This window comes from Pleurodeles waltl, chromosome 6 (assembly GCF_031143425.1).
Source record: "Pleurodeles waltl isolate 20211129_DDA chromosome 6, aPleWal1.hap1.20221129, whole genome shotgun sequence".
Classification (NCBI taxonomy): Eukaryota; Metazoa; Chordata; class Amphibia; order Caudata; family Salamandridae; genus Pleurodeles; species Pleurodeles waltl.
The window spans coordinates 1564483279-1564503423 of NC_090445.1; the positions used below are offsets into that span (position 1 = coordinate 1564483279).

The window sequence follows — 20145 nt, forward strand, 5'->3', positions numbered from 1 at the left end:
CTTTCAGATATCCTATTTTACAGAGCAGAGAAATGAGCTACTGATTAACTGTTGAAGCTGATAGCAAGATCACCCAGTAGTCTCAAAGGCACAGTTTTTAGTCTAGGCCACAACATCTGCTTTTGAACTGCAAGTGGGTTTAAGCTGAAATGAGCAGATAAGAGTAGGAAGGTCTATGTGCAGATGAGTAGGAAGGGCTTAACAACTGTTTGAGTCTACCAATAAAATTACAAATGTGTGGGTGTTCGCCTCATTTGTATTGTATTGTTTTTACTCCCTACCACTTTCTAACCAACACCACTTTGCAAAATGGACCCTTCAATGATGTTAAAAATCTCTAATATGAGGGACACTAGAACACGTCAGCCTAGATGGCCATGATGGAAGATCACTTACTACTACCCCCTGCTCAATATCTGTAAAACAATATCCTTTTTTCTGGGCCCATCATTAGTCTTGTAAGAAACTGAAAGATTATTTGAACGAGTTGAGAACCCACCTCAAGTAATAATCACTATTCTCGTCAGGGTGAAGTACAAAAGTCAATAAATTAACATGTGCTGTGTAAAGTATTTATGTAGTACGCAAACAGTGATAAAGTGAAAACACAACACAACACAAAATCCTAAACACTTTAGGAAAATACAATAAATGTTTATAAATAAAAAGACAAACCCCAACAATCAGAACAGGATATATAAATGTTTAAAGTATAAATCAAAAATAGCACTAAAAAGCACAAAGCATCAACTGTGGTTATCTGGTTGCGCTAGACCGGGTCAAAGTCAAATGTTAAGAGTGATGAGATAGAGTTTGGGTCGGATACAAGGACCAGTTTTGCCCCGTTTACTTTCTGACTTAAAAACTTGAATGAAAGTAAAGTGGTCTTCAACCAGTCGTTGGTGTGGCAAGCTACAAGATGGGTCAGAAGCAGAGCTCAAAGGCAGCAGGTTGCTGAAAAGCAGGGTCTTGCAGTTGTTGACGAAGGCGATAAATCTCAGGAAGGGTGAGGCCTCCGCCCAGGAAGACCTTGATTATGATAGGATGCTGCGCTGCATCTTTCCCAATGAAGCCCTCTACATTCAGACTTAAGACACTTTTCTGGAAATCTGGGGCCAGATATAGCAAACGTTTTGCGACTCGCAAACGGCAAAATTTGCCGTTTGCGAGTCGCAAAACGCGTATCCCAATGCAGAAATGCATTTTGCGAGTCGTTACCGACTCGCAAAATGCATTTCAGACTCGCAAATAGGAAGGGGTGTTCCCTTCCTATTTGCGAGTCGCATTGGGATGCAATACCATGGCATCGCAGTTACCATCCACTTCAAGTGGATGGTAACCCAATCGCAAATTGGAAGGGGTCCCCATGGGACCCCTTCCAGTTTGTGACTGGACCCCAAACTATTTTTTCAGGGCAGGGAGTGGTCCCAGGGACCACTCCCTGCCCTGAAAAAAAACGAAACTAAAGGTTTCGTTTTTTTTTTAAGTGCAGCTCGTTTTCCCTTAGGGAAAACTGGCTACACTTCAAAAAAAAAAAACTGCTTTATTTAAAAGCAGGTCGCTAACATGGAGGTCTGCTGACGTCAGCAGGCCTCCATGTTAGCGAGTGCCTATACTCGCAATGGGGCCGCAATTTGCGACCCACCTCATGAATATTCATGAGGTGGGTCATTGCGACCCCATTGCGAGTTGCAGTCGGTGTCTGAGACACCGTACTGCATAGCAATTTGCGACTTGCAAATTGCGAGTCGCAGGGACTCGCAATTTGCAAGTCGCAAATTGCTTTTTTCCTACATCTGGCCCCAGGTCCCTACAGGGAAAACTAGCAAGCTGAGGCTGAGCAGTGATTTGATGTCAACAGTTGCAGCTTCAATGGTGATCCTGGTCTCCAATGGTTCTGCAGGCAGAAAGTTAGAAAAATGTTTCCAAGTCTTCATTTCAGTTTGGTCAACAGGAGGGGTAAACTCTAAGACCAATCAAGGGTCCAGGATCTGGGGAGGGGGCACAGCTGTGGGTAAGAACTCATTCCAACAGAGGCCAGCAGCAGGGCCAAGGGCAGGTCCAGTTGGTACTGGTCAGCTGGGAAGTTGCAGAAGCCTGGCAAAGGGTTATTTTTTCAAGTTGAAATGGCAGTTTAAAACTGCACCCAAAGGATGTAGGAGCAGTGTTGGAGACATGTTTACAGAGCTATTGTAGTGGATGACACAATGAGTGTTGCAGCTCACTTGTGCCATTTAACTTACAGGGCAGAGGTACATTTTGTACCATATACTAGAGGATTATAAGTAAATTAATTGTGCCAATCATTTGTATGCCAATGTTACTAGCACAAGCATTTTACCACTGGTTAGCAGGGGTAAGGTGCAGAGAGTCCTATGGCCAACAATAAAATGGGTTCGGCAACCGAAGGCACCAATCAGGGTGATCCTGCAGAAAGGGTAAATTTCAAACAAGCTCAAACAGATCTACTTTGATTCCCCCCATCACTAGGTATTGCTAGAGCAGCAAGTAGAGGTGCAATGTCTCCCATAGTGGCACACATGACTCTAGGGCCTGCTGACCCAGTCCAGGCTTATTAGATCATTGGCCTGGGCCTATGACTCTGCTCTGCCAGATCTGGCTACACTGATCCACTGTTCCTGCGGCTGCTGGGTCAGCAAGGTGCAAGAGGAGACACCTGCCTCCCTGGCTGCTGTGGCATGGATGCGCTGACTATTACTGCACTGGTGAGAAGTTGGGCGATACTGGTGGTTAGGTGCCTTGCTGAGTCCCCTGCAGATGCAGATTGGGCGTGCTGGCTGGGTAGGTCCCCATGCGCCTGAATCAACAAAGGCCCTGCAGGGCTGCTGTGCCTTGCCCAATGAATATTTCCTATCACTATTGAGGCTGCTGTTAGCTCATGGCAGGATGGATCATTCCCTATATCTTCTTAGGAGCAAGCATTCAAAGGCCCACCTACCCATTTCACAGTAGTGAGGAGAGCATCTGGAAAACTAAGACTCAATTTAAAGCACTGATGACTATAGAACTATGTAACTTGTAAATCTAATTGATGTCACTAATGCCAAAAATGAGGAATTAGAGGAGTGCCCACGTAAAAACAAGTTGTGCATTTTAGGAGTTTTGGAATCCACCATGGATGGCAAGATGGAGACTTTTTGGTGCAACAGCCCTCTCATAAATGTTCCTGGTGGATCCAGCACATAGCTCATTTAAGGTACGCCTGCCCCCAGGGGCACCTCCTAGCCACAACTTTGCTTGAATACTAAATCACAGAGACAGTGATACTGTCCTCAGATTGGCTCAAGAGACACATGATTTGAGCTATGAAGACTCCATTGTTTACTATTTTCTGGACTTCATAATTGCTGTCTAGATAACACAGCGTGCTTACATGTCTGCCAAGAACTACTTGCAAAAACTAGGCATTGAGTATGTGATGGTTTACCCTGCAAAGTTACGCATCAAACATAACGGTCACAGATCCTAAAGAAACATTATCCTACCTGAAAAAGAATACACCATACGTGCCCTGACAGAGCCAATTACCAGCGGAACAGGACAACTCTCAAAACATGAATGAAAATTACTGATCTAGGACACTGACATCATACAGAAACAAGAAGATAGATACCTGCAGGTTGTTGGAACAAGATTCATATTGGATACTGTTATCATAACTCACTGTTGATTTTCCTCTGTTATGGTGTGATTGCACAATTAGATACCTGGGCATAATGGTGCATCGTGATCCCGATTTAGTGATCCAGGCACATTATAAACCAGCGCTCCCAAAAACTTGGGATCAAGCTGAGCACAGGAGCATACTCCTGATCTCATCATGGGGATGAATCCCGGTGCTGAAAATAGTATCCTTGCCCTGGCTAATTTATTTTTTCATTAATCTACTCTTGCATCTCTCAAAAGCCTTCTTTAATACGGTACACTTGACCTTCTTGAGCTTTGTGTGGGTGGAAATGCTCTAAGTTTAGCTGAGGAACACTGACACTCCCATATGCCAGAGAAGGACCTGCCAGAGGAGGATAGACGGCTCTCAATTTAGAATCTTACTACTTGGTAGCTCAAGCCAAATGCCTGTTTAATGAAAGACATCCAGAATTTGGATTACCGGCACATGAAACTGAACAATGCATTGCTGGAAATACCCTGCTAACTACTATATCTTTTGGAATAATGGCACAGCCTAAATTGCACCCGGAGGTAGTAACGTGCACAGCATATGCCTGTCATAGATTGGTGCACTTGGTAGGGCTTCAAGAATTTTTCTTATCCTGGCTCCCCTTGATTTACAAACCTATCATCCTGTTTTTCTATAAAATGAAGGCTCAACGAAGGCTGAAGCTAGGGCTGAAGACTATGGATAGCTTTTTTATAAAAACAGGTGAGCACTTCATCACTCTGGATGCAGAGGGGTAGGGGTTACACTTTTGGACACCATCTTATATATTCCAATTTAACAGACACTAAAGGCACACTTTCCCATTTTCCCAGCCATGCCTCACACTAATGTTTGTCTTTTTGTCCCCTCAGAGACTGCTAACTAAATTAAATAATGAGACATCAAAGGTGCCAATAATTAGTGAGGAGAGGCCAGAAACAGATGGGAACAGCACTTAGGATAACAATAAGGGACAACAATTGGATATATTGTCGCATGCAGTCTTACATAGTGTCCTTAAACAGAAGGCATGGATCAGTACACTTTTTTTACACAGAGTGTATTACACCCGAGCAGGTCTGATATCTGGGCTTGCCTGAAACATTTTTGTTCAGCCTTTATCTGATTCATAACACAACCATAAGGGTTTCTCTTGGAATGTGTAAACAAGCAAATCACTGGTGCCAGGCATAAATATCACTGGCATCCTGTTAAGCAACAGGTACCTTTTAAAGATTTGTATCTCACCAATAAAGTGATTAATGGTTCCGGTGCCCCTGCTCTTATGGCCTGCTCTACCAATTACACTCCTGGTCATGTTTTGAGATCTGCCATGCATCTCTGGGCAACTGCACCATGCTTCAAAACAGCCCTATGAGGAGAAATGTCATTTTCAGTTCAAGCCTCTAAGGCATGAAACCAACTATCAAATGCTCTCCAAGAAATTGTGGTTTATGGAGTCTTTCACAAAAATTTAAAAACCTAAGGCCCATAAAAAGTGGGGCATCACCTATGATGCACCACTTTTTCTGCGCCCTCTACTGGCACCTAACGACACCATGATTGTGCCATATTTATAATACAGTGCACCATGGCAGTAGTTACTACATTAGCGTCAAAACTGACGCTACTGTGCCGCCTTGCTACACTAGCATAAAAAATGTAGATGCTAGTATAGCATAGAGCAAGCAGGCCCACAGGTTTCTATGGGTGTGTCATTTTAACGCCAGCTCTGAGCAGGCAATAAAAATAGCGCCAAAAAAAGCACAGTGAAATCTCATAAATTCCAATGCACCATTTTTGAGAGCCTCATAACCCCGGAACGCCCCCCTTGCATACATTATGCCTGGCGTAGGCATAATGTGGCGCATGGGTTTACAAAGTGGTGCAATGCATGCATTGCACCACTTTGTGAATATGGGACGGCAGGAAAGCCACTTTAGCGCCACCTTAGCATCCAAAAAATGACACTATGGCGCCACTAAGGTGGCGCTAAGGGCTCTTAAATATGCCTCTACGTTTTTAACTGAATATAAAAGCAATTGTGACCTATCTGTTAAGAACAGTTTCTAATAGTCTGTAAGATAGCTCACTCCTTTCCTTCTATCAATTTCCTAGTGACAAGATGACTCCGTAGTGTATGTTTGAACTTAATAAGCATTTCATCTATTCAAGAATGTATTGTATTGTGAAAGAAGATCAGATACTTAGATCTGACTTGTTCTGTCACCTGGTTATTGTGCTGAACTTGTCTTACTGACCAGTAATTTCGCAAAGCATTCTACTCTGTGCAGTGTTTTGACCATAAAACTAGTTCCATGTACTTAGAGGAAATTGTGCCAGCAGAAACTCCTGAAGTTCAATTTGCACACTACTCACAATGGGAAATAGGGCACAAATATAGGGCCATTTTCCCAAAGGTACATATGCACATGGATATTTACTCGTGTGTATGTTTACTCCTAAGCCTAGGTGTAACACAATTTTTTTTGCTGCTGACAATTTCCAATTGGAGATTTACACCTAGGATTAACATGTCTCCACCCCATCCAGACATTTTCCTTTCATAAATGCGCCTTACGTGCAGAAAAAGGTTTGCAAATCTTGTACAGGGTGATTTATAATGCAGTTGTGTTTGTTATTTATTCTTATTGAGTGGGTCAACCGCTATTTGAGATTATTCATAGGTACTCTTGTGGTACAAACAATTAGATATTACATTCTCTGGGCTCAAAAGACTGTGCCAAAGGTGGTTTAGGAAAATCCATACATAGTAAGCACCATACTCCGAGAGGTTAATAGGTATGTGTTATCTCGCAAAAATCATAAGCCATGATTTCATTGATCAACATGACTTCTGATTTTCTTTAGGATAATGTCTGGGCTTTACTATTCACGTAATGCATAGAGCAAGGTAAAGCAGCACTTAAACAGCATTCAAAAGCAATATTTATGGGATTTTGTGTTTTTAGTGAAGTCAGCACATACTCTTTACACCAAATAATCTCTGAAGGTTTGTTTAAAATTTGTACAACCCAGACGGACAAAAAAACAAATTTCATGTGAATGGATATTACTATGTAATATGCATATGGAAATAAAAACGCAGTTATTTTACAAAGTGACTGTTTAAAGCTAAGTTATTTAAAACCCTTGTACCTTAAATTAGCTGATCTGCTAGAAAAGCTTTGTGTCACTGTCTCGTAGGCATACGGATCATACGAAGACTCCAGCTTCATCTGAGTAGGGCAAGATCTTGGCAAACTCGGGGATCGCAGAGAACCTTCCATCGAATGAGGCTGGAAACTGGGCAGGGTTACAATTTTCACAGTTGGTAGTTCATCTGTAGATAAATACAAAGAAAATCAACAATACTTGTGATTGTACATAAAATGTAGCCTAGAACAGCACAAAAAGAATCTTAGCTGTAGCTATAATTCACCAGCTTAGGTATTCTTCTAAGGTTCACAAGCTTCGAATGCTACTCACTGTTGGTGAGAAGCTTAATGTGTTTTAAATGTCTAAGGACTCCCGCAAAACACTCTTATATAATACGTGGCTTTCTGAATGTAGTGCACCAATTGTGAATGTTCATTTCAGCTTCTAACATTAGAATAGAATAGAATAGAATAGGATTGAATGAACAGCTGAACACCTGGTCAGAGCTCAGGAAACTGGCCATAATGTGTCTGCAGTTCGACAATAACAGGGGTCTGATCTTAGTCTTCATCAAAGGTTGGAGCAGCCTCCATCATATATTACCCCGGGGATAAGGAATATTCTTTTTACAACAACGTGCTTACCTTCCCTGACTGATGTCCTTTTGTTTAGTTCTTCAGGCATAAGGAACAAGTGACGCAGGCATGGGGTAGGGCGAGGGCTTCAAATTTATGGCTTGCTCATGAAAAGGGAATATGCAAGGCATGGGACGTCTAAGTGAAAACCCCCTGTGACAGCCCTCTTTGTTCTGCACATGGCCCACTGCCTACTCAGGACAGCAATTTATCATCACAGGATGTAATAGTTGAGAAATACTAATATACAAAGATCAGTGACAAACATATAGTGCCTTTTATGCTTAGCAAATGTCAAAATGACTGAAGATGTGGGCTAAAAAACTTCCTTGAAGAACGTCTGGCCTGTGGGCCTCTCCCTTTTAGCTCTTCATCACGGCTGCTCGCATCATGCTCTGTTCCTTTGTTAAAGGAGTTGTGGTTGGGCTCAATCATGGGAAGCCCTCCCTGACAACTGGCCTCTTTGTATAAATTCATTCATATGCCACAGTGTAAAGAATAGCTGTCATGTTGCACATAATATTATAATTTGTCATGTGTCAGTTGTATTCACCCAATTTTGTTGTGCTCAAGTTAAGCTGGTCAACATGTTCATGGTACTCTTAGGTTCATGTGTTACCTTTTAAAATAAACCATTCACCCATTTTATAATCCAAAGGTGGTCTTCTCTTCTCCAGTGCAGTGTGAAGCACCCTTGTGTGCAAACTATTCATCCTGAATGTATGGCTACTTGAGGCCCTGCAGAGTGACAGCAGACTCATGTCTTACCATTCTTGTTAGTGTTTCTCAGAACCCCCTTCAGAGGGTCACGGGACAACCAGGGCTTACTGGGTCGAACTATGGGGGCTGTGACCTTTTAATGCTGTTGTCCAGGGCCCAACCAACTAAAGATTCTGAGTAACTGGGCCGCGTACTTCACCTTTTAGCATTTGACCCTCAGTGGTACTGAAAGCCATCAGTCTAAAGCTCTTCAAGGTAGGGTAGGTGTATGGCAAAATAGGTGCAAGACTCAAAGTAAAAATAGTAACAGCAATAAGCTGATTGTCAAGTCAAAACTTGCTTTTATGATAAAAGGAATATTTAATGTAAACACAGAAAGCATAGAAACAACTCACCAAATAATCCCCAGCGTCTCTTTAAGGCGGTACGCTAGTGTCACTCTGGGGTGAATCCCTGAGTCCCTCTTCCCCGCTAGTGGGGTTGATTATTCCCCATTTGATAATAGAGGTGAATTCCAGATGTAGCCCATGCTAATCTCTGCAGAACAAAGGGCCTGATTTAGAGTTTGGCGAATGGGGTTACTCCATCACAAACGTGACAAATTTCTTGTACGCCTTTTTACGATTCCATAATATCCTATGGACATCGTAATACAGTGTAAGGGATAGCCACCACGTTTGAGATGAAGTACCCCATCCACCAAACTCTAAATCAGGCCCAAAGTCTAATTTTGGCCTCAAGAGCCAAGGTTAGCAGCACTAGGAGCTATGATCTTGCAAGCCGCACGCAGGCCCGACAGCCTAGAACAGGCTCACCCGAACGGATCGCAGCCAGCGAGCAGAAGGACCAGGGTGTTCTTTGTGGGCTCCAGTCAATTGATGCCGACGGCTCGTGATCTCTTGAGGCATTTGCTCGATGACTCGTCAGGTCTCTTCCGTCTTCAGAGGGTCCATGTCGGACGTCCTCTCTCAAGATCCTGCAGTAATCGGTAAGTGTTCTTCACAGCAAACTTGGTAGGTGATCCAGGATGATGGCCCTGACATCACAGTGGCCCCCTCCTGCCACATGGGGGTCACCGGCTTCGGCCCACACAAGAGCCAGCAGACAGCTGCTCTTAATTGGATTGGGTATCTCACACTTTGTTCACCGGCCTCAATCAGCGGGATCCCCACTTGGCCTCACTTCCTCCAGGCACTCTCTTCCTCCTCACAGGATCCAATGGTCATGGGTGGCAGGGGGAGGCCGATACTCCAGGCTCAGGGCAAGTGGCCTTGACTTCCTGGGTGATGGCCCCCTCACCCAGCAGGGAGACTAGTAGACCTTGGTCCCTAGTCCTGGTTCCAGTAGCCAGAAGTCTTGGGCACCTTCTATTCAGCTGCACTTGGCTGTAGAACAGTGCTACTGAACAACTTGTGGGACTCATGCTCCCATCCTTATAGTACAAATCCAGACACAGATAAGATTTGGGGCCAGATGTACGATGCAATTTTGCAGTCGCTAAAGGCGAAGATCACGGTTTGGAACTGCAAAATGGCCTTATACAATGTACCATCCCCATTTTGCGAGTCGGCATCCAGTTACCGACTCGCTAAATGGGGGCTGTGACTCGCAATTAGGAAAGGGTGTCTGAGTGTGTCACTTGCTAATTTGAGACTCGCGGGGGAATGTATGATTGTTTTGTGACCGTGAATGCGGTTGCAAAACAATTGCAGTTAACACCAATTTCAAATTGGTGTTACACCATTCGCAAATGGGAAGGGGTCCCCACGGGACTCCTTCCCCTTTGTGAATGGTAGCAGAAATGTTTTTTTCAAAGTAGGCACTGCCTACTCTGAAAAAATGAATAGAAAACTTTTCATTTTTATTTTTGAAATGCATCCTGTTTTCCTTTAAGGAAAACGGGCTGCATTAAAAAAAAAACTGCATTATTGAAAAAGCAGTCACAGAGATGGTGGTCTGCTGTCCCCAGCAGGCCACCATCCCTGTGAGTGCAGGCCATTCCGAAATGGGTCGCAAATTGCAACCTGCCTCATGAATATTATTGAGGCAGGTCCCTTGCAACTCATTTGGGAATAGCAAACAGTGTGGTTAACACTGTTGTACATTTTGTTTTGCGACTTGCAATTTGCTATTCACAAACGGTTTGCAAATTTCGAGTTGCAAAACAAAAGGTAAAATATTCTTCAATTTAGATTTTCTAAAAATTAATTTCTGGTGAACTTATTAAAAAACGGGAAGGTTCTGCTGTTTAGAGATTATAAAGCATTTAAAGAATTTATTCGAAGAGCTGTTTATTCCTTTTCACTAAAGGGATTCCAAAATTCTAAGCAAATATTCAAGGACTAGGAGAACAGGCTGCCCAGGTAAGTGAGCCAGACTAGCTAATAATTACATCGGAAATGTAGGGGAAAGTAATCAACCTGAAGTAGCCTAGAGCGTCGTGTACAAATTAAATTCAACACAAGGAAGAAGACAGGTACAGATCTAAAACCTAGTGAGGGTGGGAGCTTGGCAGCTGAAACTGAAAATGAGACACTGACATAAAAGATCCAAAACAAACAAAAAATAGTCGAATTAGAAAGATTAGGGACATTTTCTAGTGAGGTTTTCCAAGATTCTATCAATTGGAAATAGAACCCACAACATATATTGTGGAATCTTGGGTAGATAGATTAAATTACCGTGATTTAAAACCTCAAAGGAAAAACAAGAGAAATTTAGAGCTGTAATAGGTTACATAAAAAACGGGAAAGCTGCTGGACATGTGGATTATTGATAGATCTGTGTTAACATTCAGCAGTACACATTTGACAACCCTGTTCAATGGCTGACTTCGAACAAACGGCCATCCTGTTTGTTTGGGATGGGGGTTGGTTTGTCTCTGAGTGGTTCTGATCTAGATGGACAGCAAGGGCAGGAGTCTAGATTATATCATGGTCTTGCATAACAACACAAATGACCCTCTTTGAGATTGCTAGGGTCATGAGACAAGAATGCCCCATTCATCAGTTCTTTTTGACTTGTGTCTGAAGCCCCTACCTGAACATGTTTCACAAAATGACACTATTAGTTCCTCAGTTCCTCTACAATGGTCAAGAGGAGCAGCAAAGTGTTTCTGTACACAGATAATGTGTTAATCTGCAACGCCATTCCTGATACTCTATGTATATATATAATAAAATATTCCTGATTGTCTCACTAATGTAATAGTAGATCGGCAAATCACCAACAAAAAAGAAGGAAAGATAATTCTCCACTTATTGAGGTTAGCCCTCGGAGAAGAATAAACTTCGAAACAAGTGTCATAGACCTTCCCTCACAGTAATCAGTAGAAATACCTTTTTTTTGTGTCTTACCTCTAAATTCCTCTCTAAATGGTATTCAAACACTAAACAGTGCTTCTATAGGACTTATTTTGGAGTATAAAAGCCAGACTAAGCTGTACAACATTGAAAATATCTATTTACTCCTCCCACAGTTTCCTCTGTACCCTCAAGCTAAACAGGTAATGAAGATGCAGGAACCAATGACTTGTCCTGAATTTAAAGGTAAAACGATTATGTTGAAGGAATTACCTTACAACATAACCAATTAAGCTGGATGCAGATGAATGATTCTCCTATTTGGAAAGAAAATAAGGTATGAGACACCGGATGGCATTATGAAAACTTGGGGCCAATTTAGAGTTTGGCGGAGAGATTACTCAGTCACAACGGCAACACAGTACCCTCTTGATCAAACCCTCAGTCCACCTGTTCGATTTAAAGATGGGTGGGCGTTCAGTATGTTGGTGACGGAGACTATGCCATTTCATTTACTGACATACCCCCCTGACAGCCCACGGAGTAAGGGCCCTCACGTTTGGACATTCGACCACCCACAAACTTCAAATGCCCCCCAATCCAGGGGAGACAACTCCTATGGTGTGAGGGTCATTAGTTGTTGCGTTTTCAAAGACAAAGTACCACTTTGGGATTTTGCTTATGAAAAATACAAAAACTTTTTTCTAAGTGTTACCAATGGTACCATCATTTTGAAGGAGCCATTCATCGAACCTTTACTACATTGGCAGGAACCACTGTTACAGTGGTTCCTAAAAATGTGAAGAGATGTCTGCTGGGTGGCAGACATCGTTAAATTCAGAGAACAGGTACTTCATCAACACCATTGAGTATTTTACTCTGTTGCCCTGACAGGGTACAATTCATTCTCCGAACTCTAATTCAGGTCCTTGGATCACTGTTAAAATGCAACTGCTGATTACATACTTTACAGACAACTAATGTGTAACTGATTCTTCCAACTCCAGTGAATTTTTGTGAGGTTTGGGCACAATACAATTTTGAATTTTAATTTACCAGCATTAAATACTTTTTAACTTTCAAAACATGAGATTAATTGAAATCTGAAGCAACTTAAGCTATCCAGTACCTTGAAATCTGGAGAGATCTGACTGCTCAATATAGGAGTTATGGAGAAAGCAGTGGTAGATACTTAGATGCCATACCATAAGGCCAGGAACAAAGTTCTTGGTAATATAAAAGGTTTGGTGATATTGAAGCAAACAAACCTCAGGAAATGTACAATTTGGAAGAACTGTTAGGACGTTCCACTAACGGAAACTGGCAGAAGGTGGTGGACTCAACAACCCCAAGCGATGGCACCCTGTAATAATCCTTATCTTTGTTTAAAATAGCTTTAAACTGCAATGTCATCAACAGCTGACTTCTGGACACCCAGCAAACATAGGTCCTGATCTCAAACCAGGAAGTACAAATTTCACACAAACTGGTTTGTGAATGGGAATGCAATTTGTGATGCGATCTGTGTTCCAATAGGTCACATCACAAATTGTACAACAGAAGGGGGTCTCAAAATGACTTGCTTAATGAATATTGGTTTGGCAGGTCACAATTTGCTATCTCTTTGATCGGCTGTAAATGCATGAAAGAAGGCTTGAAAGGGATCCCAGACCCCCATTTCTGCATTTCCATCCCAATCAGGAAACATTTGCTTAAAAGCATCCCATGTTTATTAAAAAGACTGATTCTGCTTAAAAAAAAGGTTTGCCATTTGGGAAGACCAGTGCTTAATATGTAAATAAAAACGAGCCGGTGCCCAAAGCTCTCCTCTGAAACACATGGCTGCTGTAATTGAATGTGGGAGCAGGGAATATTGAGGCTGTGTAATCCTGAAGCCATCTCGGGCCTCTTTAACCCATTTACAGAACGTCAGGGACAACAGGCAGTGGCCTCTGAATCACTGACTGCTTCCCCAGAGGCCAGCATCAATATTCCCAAAGTGGAAGCTGTCCCATGGGGACACCTTCCATTTTGTGAATCAGATACCACCCCTTTTACGGTGTTGGTAGCTGATCAGTTGTTTGCAACTACAATTGCAATCACAAACTATTAATACATTTTGCTCTGAATCGCAAATAGGGGTGGGACACACTTTTCATGCTCCCTCCTATTTGTCGTTAGGTTAGGGTCGCAAAAGCCATCTTAGAAGTTAGAACCACTTTTCTGACTTGTAAAAGTGCTTCTGTGAGTATAAAAAGGTATTTGTGGTCGCAAACACTATCATGTTGTTATCTGCAGGCTTTGTAACTGCAAAACACCTTTTAACATAAGGCCTCTACTTTTTACTGTTGGTAATGGTGTGAATTAATCTATTGTGTGTGGTGTGTTGCAATCTTGACTTCCACTCCAAAAACTTTGCCTCTTCTTTCTGATGTTATCGATGCCAAGGTAGGCTTATTCTTCGTCAGTCATCCATAGAACTACTGAGCATGCAGTTATTGTCACCTCCGCAAGACAAGGAAAGGGTGATCTAATGATTTATGTCGATGCAGTATGACATGGTCTTTGTGGGAGAACACAATGGTGTTGGGGGTAACTAGAGTGTGATCTGTGCAAGATGGTAAAAACTAGTATAGCTGGTTACTTGCCATGTACAGCATAAGAGCTGCATTGACAGAATAGGACCAGATGATCCTACTACTGTTTAGAAAGGAGCCTTGAAACATATGGACAGGCAGCGAAGGACTAGGTTGGACCTTTCCAACACATCATTGACAGCTCCTAACAGAGGGGGAAACAGAATTAAAAAAGGTACAAATCGAGTGTTGGAAGACCCTTCAGAGAACAATACCATAGTGCTTCATGCCTGCTGGTCCTGTTGGATGTCTCAGTGGCCTTTAACACCACTGGTCACAAATAATTTATTTTATTAATAGGTAAATACTTTCTCCTACATCCCATTGAAGTTTGGAGGTGCTTTGTTTCACTTCCTGCCATGGAAAAGGAAATTGCTCTTGTCCTTGACAGAAGTAAATCTCAAACCATCTCGGTCGTAGAGGAGTTTGTGAAAATCCACATGCTCCTGATGTATGGCTGTTCACAAACCTTTAAGGATACCCAGACCTTGAACTGTCTACTACCTACCCTTGCTTGAAATTAAGGTCTAGATGTCGTATCCAGAGGACAGAGTACGGCTCGTCAGGGTGGGGAAGCACTTGATGTCTGCCACCGGGACAGACGATAGTCTGTCCTATTCAGACATAACCTCCAGCTCAGCCGTCCTCTTTGACTCATGAAAGGAACGTTCCCTTCAAGTTACAAAAGAGTTGGTGGACTGCTTCTGTTGGGTTTGATGGCATCCACCAAACTTTAAATATTGTTTGTTTTTCAAAAACAAACTCGCAAGCTGCAAGTTGTTACTGAAAAACAAAAAGCTAATGGCCCCTAGACCCTGGAAGTTATCGTCTAGTGTGTCAGGGTCATAATTATTTTTTTCTGTCTATCATCAGAAAAAAAAATAGAGTGAGTGGTGTGATGGTTTTACTCCGATGGTGGCTATTCTATAGGGGCATCGGAGGTAGCTTTCCATTGACGGAACCATCGGGGGCTATATTGACAGAAAGCTGATGGTCCACCATCTCTAAATGAGACACTAACAATTTTCACGCCATGCATGGCATATCCATAATTAGAAAGCTCCAATCACAAAACAGAGAAAAAATATCTGTTATCCTTAAATCAACAGGCCACCTTCCCTACATGGATATAAAACTTCAAGGGAGAGCTAAAGCTGTGTAGCCAGAGTTTAAAAAAATCTATTCTGAGACCTTCGTCTACAAAAGTACCTTAAACTTTTATAGGCATGAGACGTCTAGAGAGGAAAAATTAACTACTGTAAACATGATCCGTATGAAGACAAGAAACATTGAAGTTTGGAGGTGCTCTGTTTCACTTCCTGCCATGGAAAAGGAAATTACTCTTGTCCTTGACAGAAGTAAATCTCAAACCATCTCGGTCGTAGAGGAGTTTGTGAAAATCCACATGCTCCTTATGTATGGCTGTTCACAAACCTTTAAGGATACCCAGTCCTTGAACTGTCTACTACCTACCCTTGCTTGAAATTAAGGTCTAGGGGCCAGATGTAGGTAGGTTGAAAATTGCGACTTGCAATTTGCGAGTCCGTGCGACTCGCAAATTGCAAGTCGCAATTTGCTATGCAGAAAGGTGTCTCAGACACCTTCTGCAACTCGCAATGGGGTCGCAAAGACCCACCTCATTAATATTAATGAGGTGGGTCGCAGTTTGCGACCCCATTGCGAGTATGGGCACTCACGGGATGGTTGCCTGCTGGAGACAGCAGACAACCATGTCCGTGACTGCTTTTTAATAAAGCAGTTTTTTTTTTTCTATCTGCAGCCCGTTTTCCTTAAAGGAAAATGAGCTGAACTTAGAAAAAAAAACGAAACCTTTTGTTTCGGTATTTTTCAGAGCAGGCAGTGGTCCATAGGACCACTACCTGCTCTGAAAAATTGTTTTTGTGATCATTCACAAAGGGGAAGGGGTCCCATGGGGACCCCTTCCCGTTTGCGAATGGGTTACCATCCACTTCAAGTGGATGGTAACTGCGAGTTCATTTGCGACCGCGAACTTTCATAGCGTTGCGAGTCGCAAATAGGAAGGGAACACCCCTTCCTATTTGCGAGTCGGAAATGCATTTTGCGAGTCGGATCCGACTCACAAAATGCATTTCTGCATCGCGGAAAGGCTTTTGCACCTCGAAAACGGCGTTTTTCGCCGTTTGCGAGTCGCAAATCCTTTCCTACATCTGGCCCTAGATGTTGTATCCAGAGGACAGAGTACTGCTCGTCAGGGTGGGGAAGCACTTGATGTCTGCCACCGGGACAGACGATAGTCTGTCCTATTCAGACATGACGTCCAGCTCAGACGTCCTCTCTGACTCATGAAAGGAACGTTCCCTTCAAGTTACAAAAGGGTTGGTGGACTGCTTCTATTGCGTTTGATGGCATCCACCAAACTTTAAATATTGTTTGTTTTTCAAAAACAAACTCGCAAGCTGCAAGTTTGTTACTGAAAAACAAAAAGCTAATGGCCCCTAGACCCTGGAAGTTATCGTCCAGTGTGTCAGGGTCATAATTATTTTTTTCTGTCCATCCTCAGAAAAAAATACATCAAAAATAGAGTGAGTGGTGTGATGGTTTTACTCCGATGGTGGCTATTCTATAGGGGCATCGAATGTAGCTTTCCATTGACTGAGCCATCGGGGGCTCTATTGACTGAAAACTGATGGTCCACCATCTCTAAATGAGACACTAGCAATCTTCACGCCATGCATGGCATATCGATAATTAGAAAGCTCCAATCACAAAACATATAAAAAATATCTGTTATCCTTAAATCAACAGGCCACCTTCCCTACATGGATATAAAACTTCAAGGGAGAGCTAAAGCTGTGTAGCCAGAGTTTAAAAAAATCTATTTTGAGACCTTCGTCTACAAAAGTACCTTAAACTTTTATAGGCATGAGACGTCTAGAGAGGAGAAATTAACTACTGTAAACATGATCCGTATATAGACAAGAAACATAATAATTTGAACCAAGGCTTGTATTGACATGATAATGGAATAATAGACAGGATCTTGGAAACAAACATCTCTCGATAATGACTCCTCAGTCATGGGTCAGAAGCAAAAGCATTCCAAGTACATTACAAACTTATTTGAATTATAATTCACTATTCCTTTGTCTCTTCTCTCTCTTCTCCCACTTTTCTCTTTACCTTCATCTTCAGAAGTTGATCCAAAAGATGAGCAAGGCTGTCTTTGCATATAACGCGGTCGTCCACGCCCAAGACGCCTCATGGATGCCCAGCAGAGCGGATGTTGGCAGACAGGCATGGGACACATAGTTTCATCCAATATAAGTGAGTCTGTAGTCATCGCTTGAATTTGAGCTCTGTGGCTACTCAGCAAAAACGCTCTCCATGGAAAACTGACATGAACAAAAAGAAATGCAATATCATAATTTTGATAGGATTTCTTTTATGAGACATGAATTATTCAAATGCTTATCAAGGCTAGCGGAATGATTGTTTCATTGAGCCATAGAAAAAGTGAATTTAAGTGCAGGTGGCGTAGTGCTCAAAGGTGCAGTGGTGTGCAACATTTAAATGATACATATCTACAGGCGGGATGTCTCCACAATTGCATGAACACATTACAGTCGGAAATTTATTCACAGGTTTCTGTTTTCAATTTAATTTAACTTTTTTTCCCTTAAAGTGGAAAAATCTTCCAAAGCACCATCTTCAATGGTGGAGGTATAATTTAAGAGACATTCTTCCACTCAGGCCACTGCATTGGAGGTTCACCAAGTAAGGGAAGGAATGTTTGTGCAGGAGTAAGAATAAATATTTGAGCAGCTGCACACATGGTGATAGCACCACCAAGAATGTAGATACTTCACTGGTGATAAAGACAACTGTAATCTGAAGATTGCTGTTGGTCCCAAAGCGAATTAACCAACCACAATTTGATTGATGGGCGAGTGTAACAGATTTACAGGTTGTAAATACTGATCGAATTGCAGAACTATATAAGTAAAACGGGCATACATTACATTTCCACAGTTCTAATTCAAGAGCATTCTCCTGTCAGTAATGTGTGCAATATTTATTTTTATATCATTACTAGCTGAGGATCTGAATCAGATGGATGATAAGTAAAAAACATGGCTGCTATGTAGGTCATGTAGCCTAACCTTCTCTGCATCCATTGCATGCTTTACAGACACCTTGCATGCATGGGGTGATAATGCGGTGACGATGAATGCGCACAGCATCGTTATGTTGAAGGTATCTCACTGGAAAGCATGCTGCTTGAAACCGTCATCTTGAAACCGAAAGTGATTCACAATGTCTTTATAATGCAAGGTAGGGGATATAATATATACCAAACCCATATTTGTACAGGTTTTTGACTTAACTGATCTTTTTCATAATCAGCCTACTTTATTCTGGGCTTGCAGCCATAAGTGGGCACTTTCATCTAAAACAATTTGCCCATAAAAAGTACCCTGAAACAAGAATGTTTACTGCCACAGCCACTATCGAGAATATGACTCAACAAGGGTTCATCATCATGCTGCACGCATAACATGCTCAATTCACAAAGCTTTTTCATGAAGAAATTTTTTAGGTGTTACCTGAGATAGCGCATGCGCTTGCAAGATCTAATATTAACATAAACCTTATAGGGGGCTTTGAGTTTACCCACTACTTACCACTGGCTGGCTCCATCGTCACTCTCGTTTTCTTGCTTGTCATTGGTCATGCCACGCAGCTTCACTTCTGTTTTGTGTGTTTATCTCTTTGCTGGAGCATAGACCATATACTGATTAATTCTGTCGCCCAGTGTCCTGCTACTCCTGCTGAGAATCAGGTACTTTTCCCCCGTCGTCATTGCTTGGTCACCATCCCCCCCCAGCACTCCCCACCATCCACCTCCTTTGTTGCTTGTCTGGTGTTGTTGCTTTCCCTGTTGTTAATCTTCCCTCTCCCTCCCGTCACTACTTGCCCATTGTTGTTGCTTGGCCGTGCTCTTTACCCTTTCTACACCCCCTGTCATTGCTTGCCCGTGCTCCCATTGATGCTTTACCCCTTCCACCCAAAACAAGCATTTGCAATGCAATGGGTCTCTGGTTTGCTCGAGTTAAAGCTATTAGCGATGTAAACTCAGAACCGGACTTTTCTTGCCACATGAACTGAAAATTGAAAGTAAAACAGTTTCACATAAGCGAGCAGATGGCTGCCATGAGCACAAAGCAGACACATAAAAGGAAACAGAAGTTTGCTCGCAGTGAAACGTATCGGCAAAAGTGTAATTATCCATGTAACCGGCAAAAGTGCAATTGTCCTTGTAACCGGCAAAAGTGTACAAATCCATGCAACAGGGTCAATGTCAAGCAAAGTGCTCAACTACTGGCCAGCAAGATCGCACTGCGCAGGAAATAAAATGAAAAAGTAGTCCAGAAACCATACCAAAAACACAGAGCCCCATATGTTTTCAGTAGTTTGCCGGTGCTCTTGAAGAGGGATAAACACCGGTAAAGGCATGGCATATGCATGCCTTTCACTAATTAAATCAAGCTAATTTTAAAAGGCAAGCCCATTAACCAACCAACCTGACGGCCGTGACGTGGGCGTGGTTAAAACCCCACAGAGAGATTACACCAGGGACAGAGCGCTTTGCACGCTCAACCCTAAAAAGTGCTAAGACAAGGCCCGCACAGGCCGCATCATAGTGCTTATTTTCCTAACTTTTAGTTATGCTGCAAAGTATCCGCTCTGCTGTGCAACATATCAACAAAAATTTAGAAAGGAAACAGCTTTCGTAGGCATGAACTACTGGCTTTGCCAATGCTTGATATAACTCCCAACTTAGGAGTTATGTGTTCAGTTCTATAGCGACTCATTCTCCTTAATGCACGTCCCTTCCTCAGCGTTTGCACACACTGATGTAGCCAAATGACAATGACTGCCCACCATTTAGTAGGCAGACCACATACTAGAGATCTTATGTGTGCCATCATCATTTACCATGTGCTGTGTGCTTGTGTCTCCCAGTATGTACT

The 20145-nt window shown here is 42.4% G+C and overlaps 1 protein-coding gene across 1 annotated transcript in view; it reads right to left on the minus strand.

The window, feature by feature from the left end:
* C6H9orf43 (chromosome 6 C9orf43 homolog) overlaps window positions 1–20145 on the minus strand; it is a 175917-nt gene that overhangs the window by 123465 nt on the left and 32307 nt on the right. The window contains exons 3-4 of the mRNA XM_069241269.1: window positions 17294–17505; window positions 6839–7022 (exon numbers count right to left, since the gene is read on the minus strand). Of these exons, the coding sequence (XP_069097370.1) occupies window positions 6839–7022; window positions 17294–17453 (344 nt within the window). The 5' untranslated portion in view covers window positions 17454–17505. The remainder of the gene's footprint in view (window positions 1–6838; window positions 7023–17293; window positions 17506–20145) is intronic.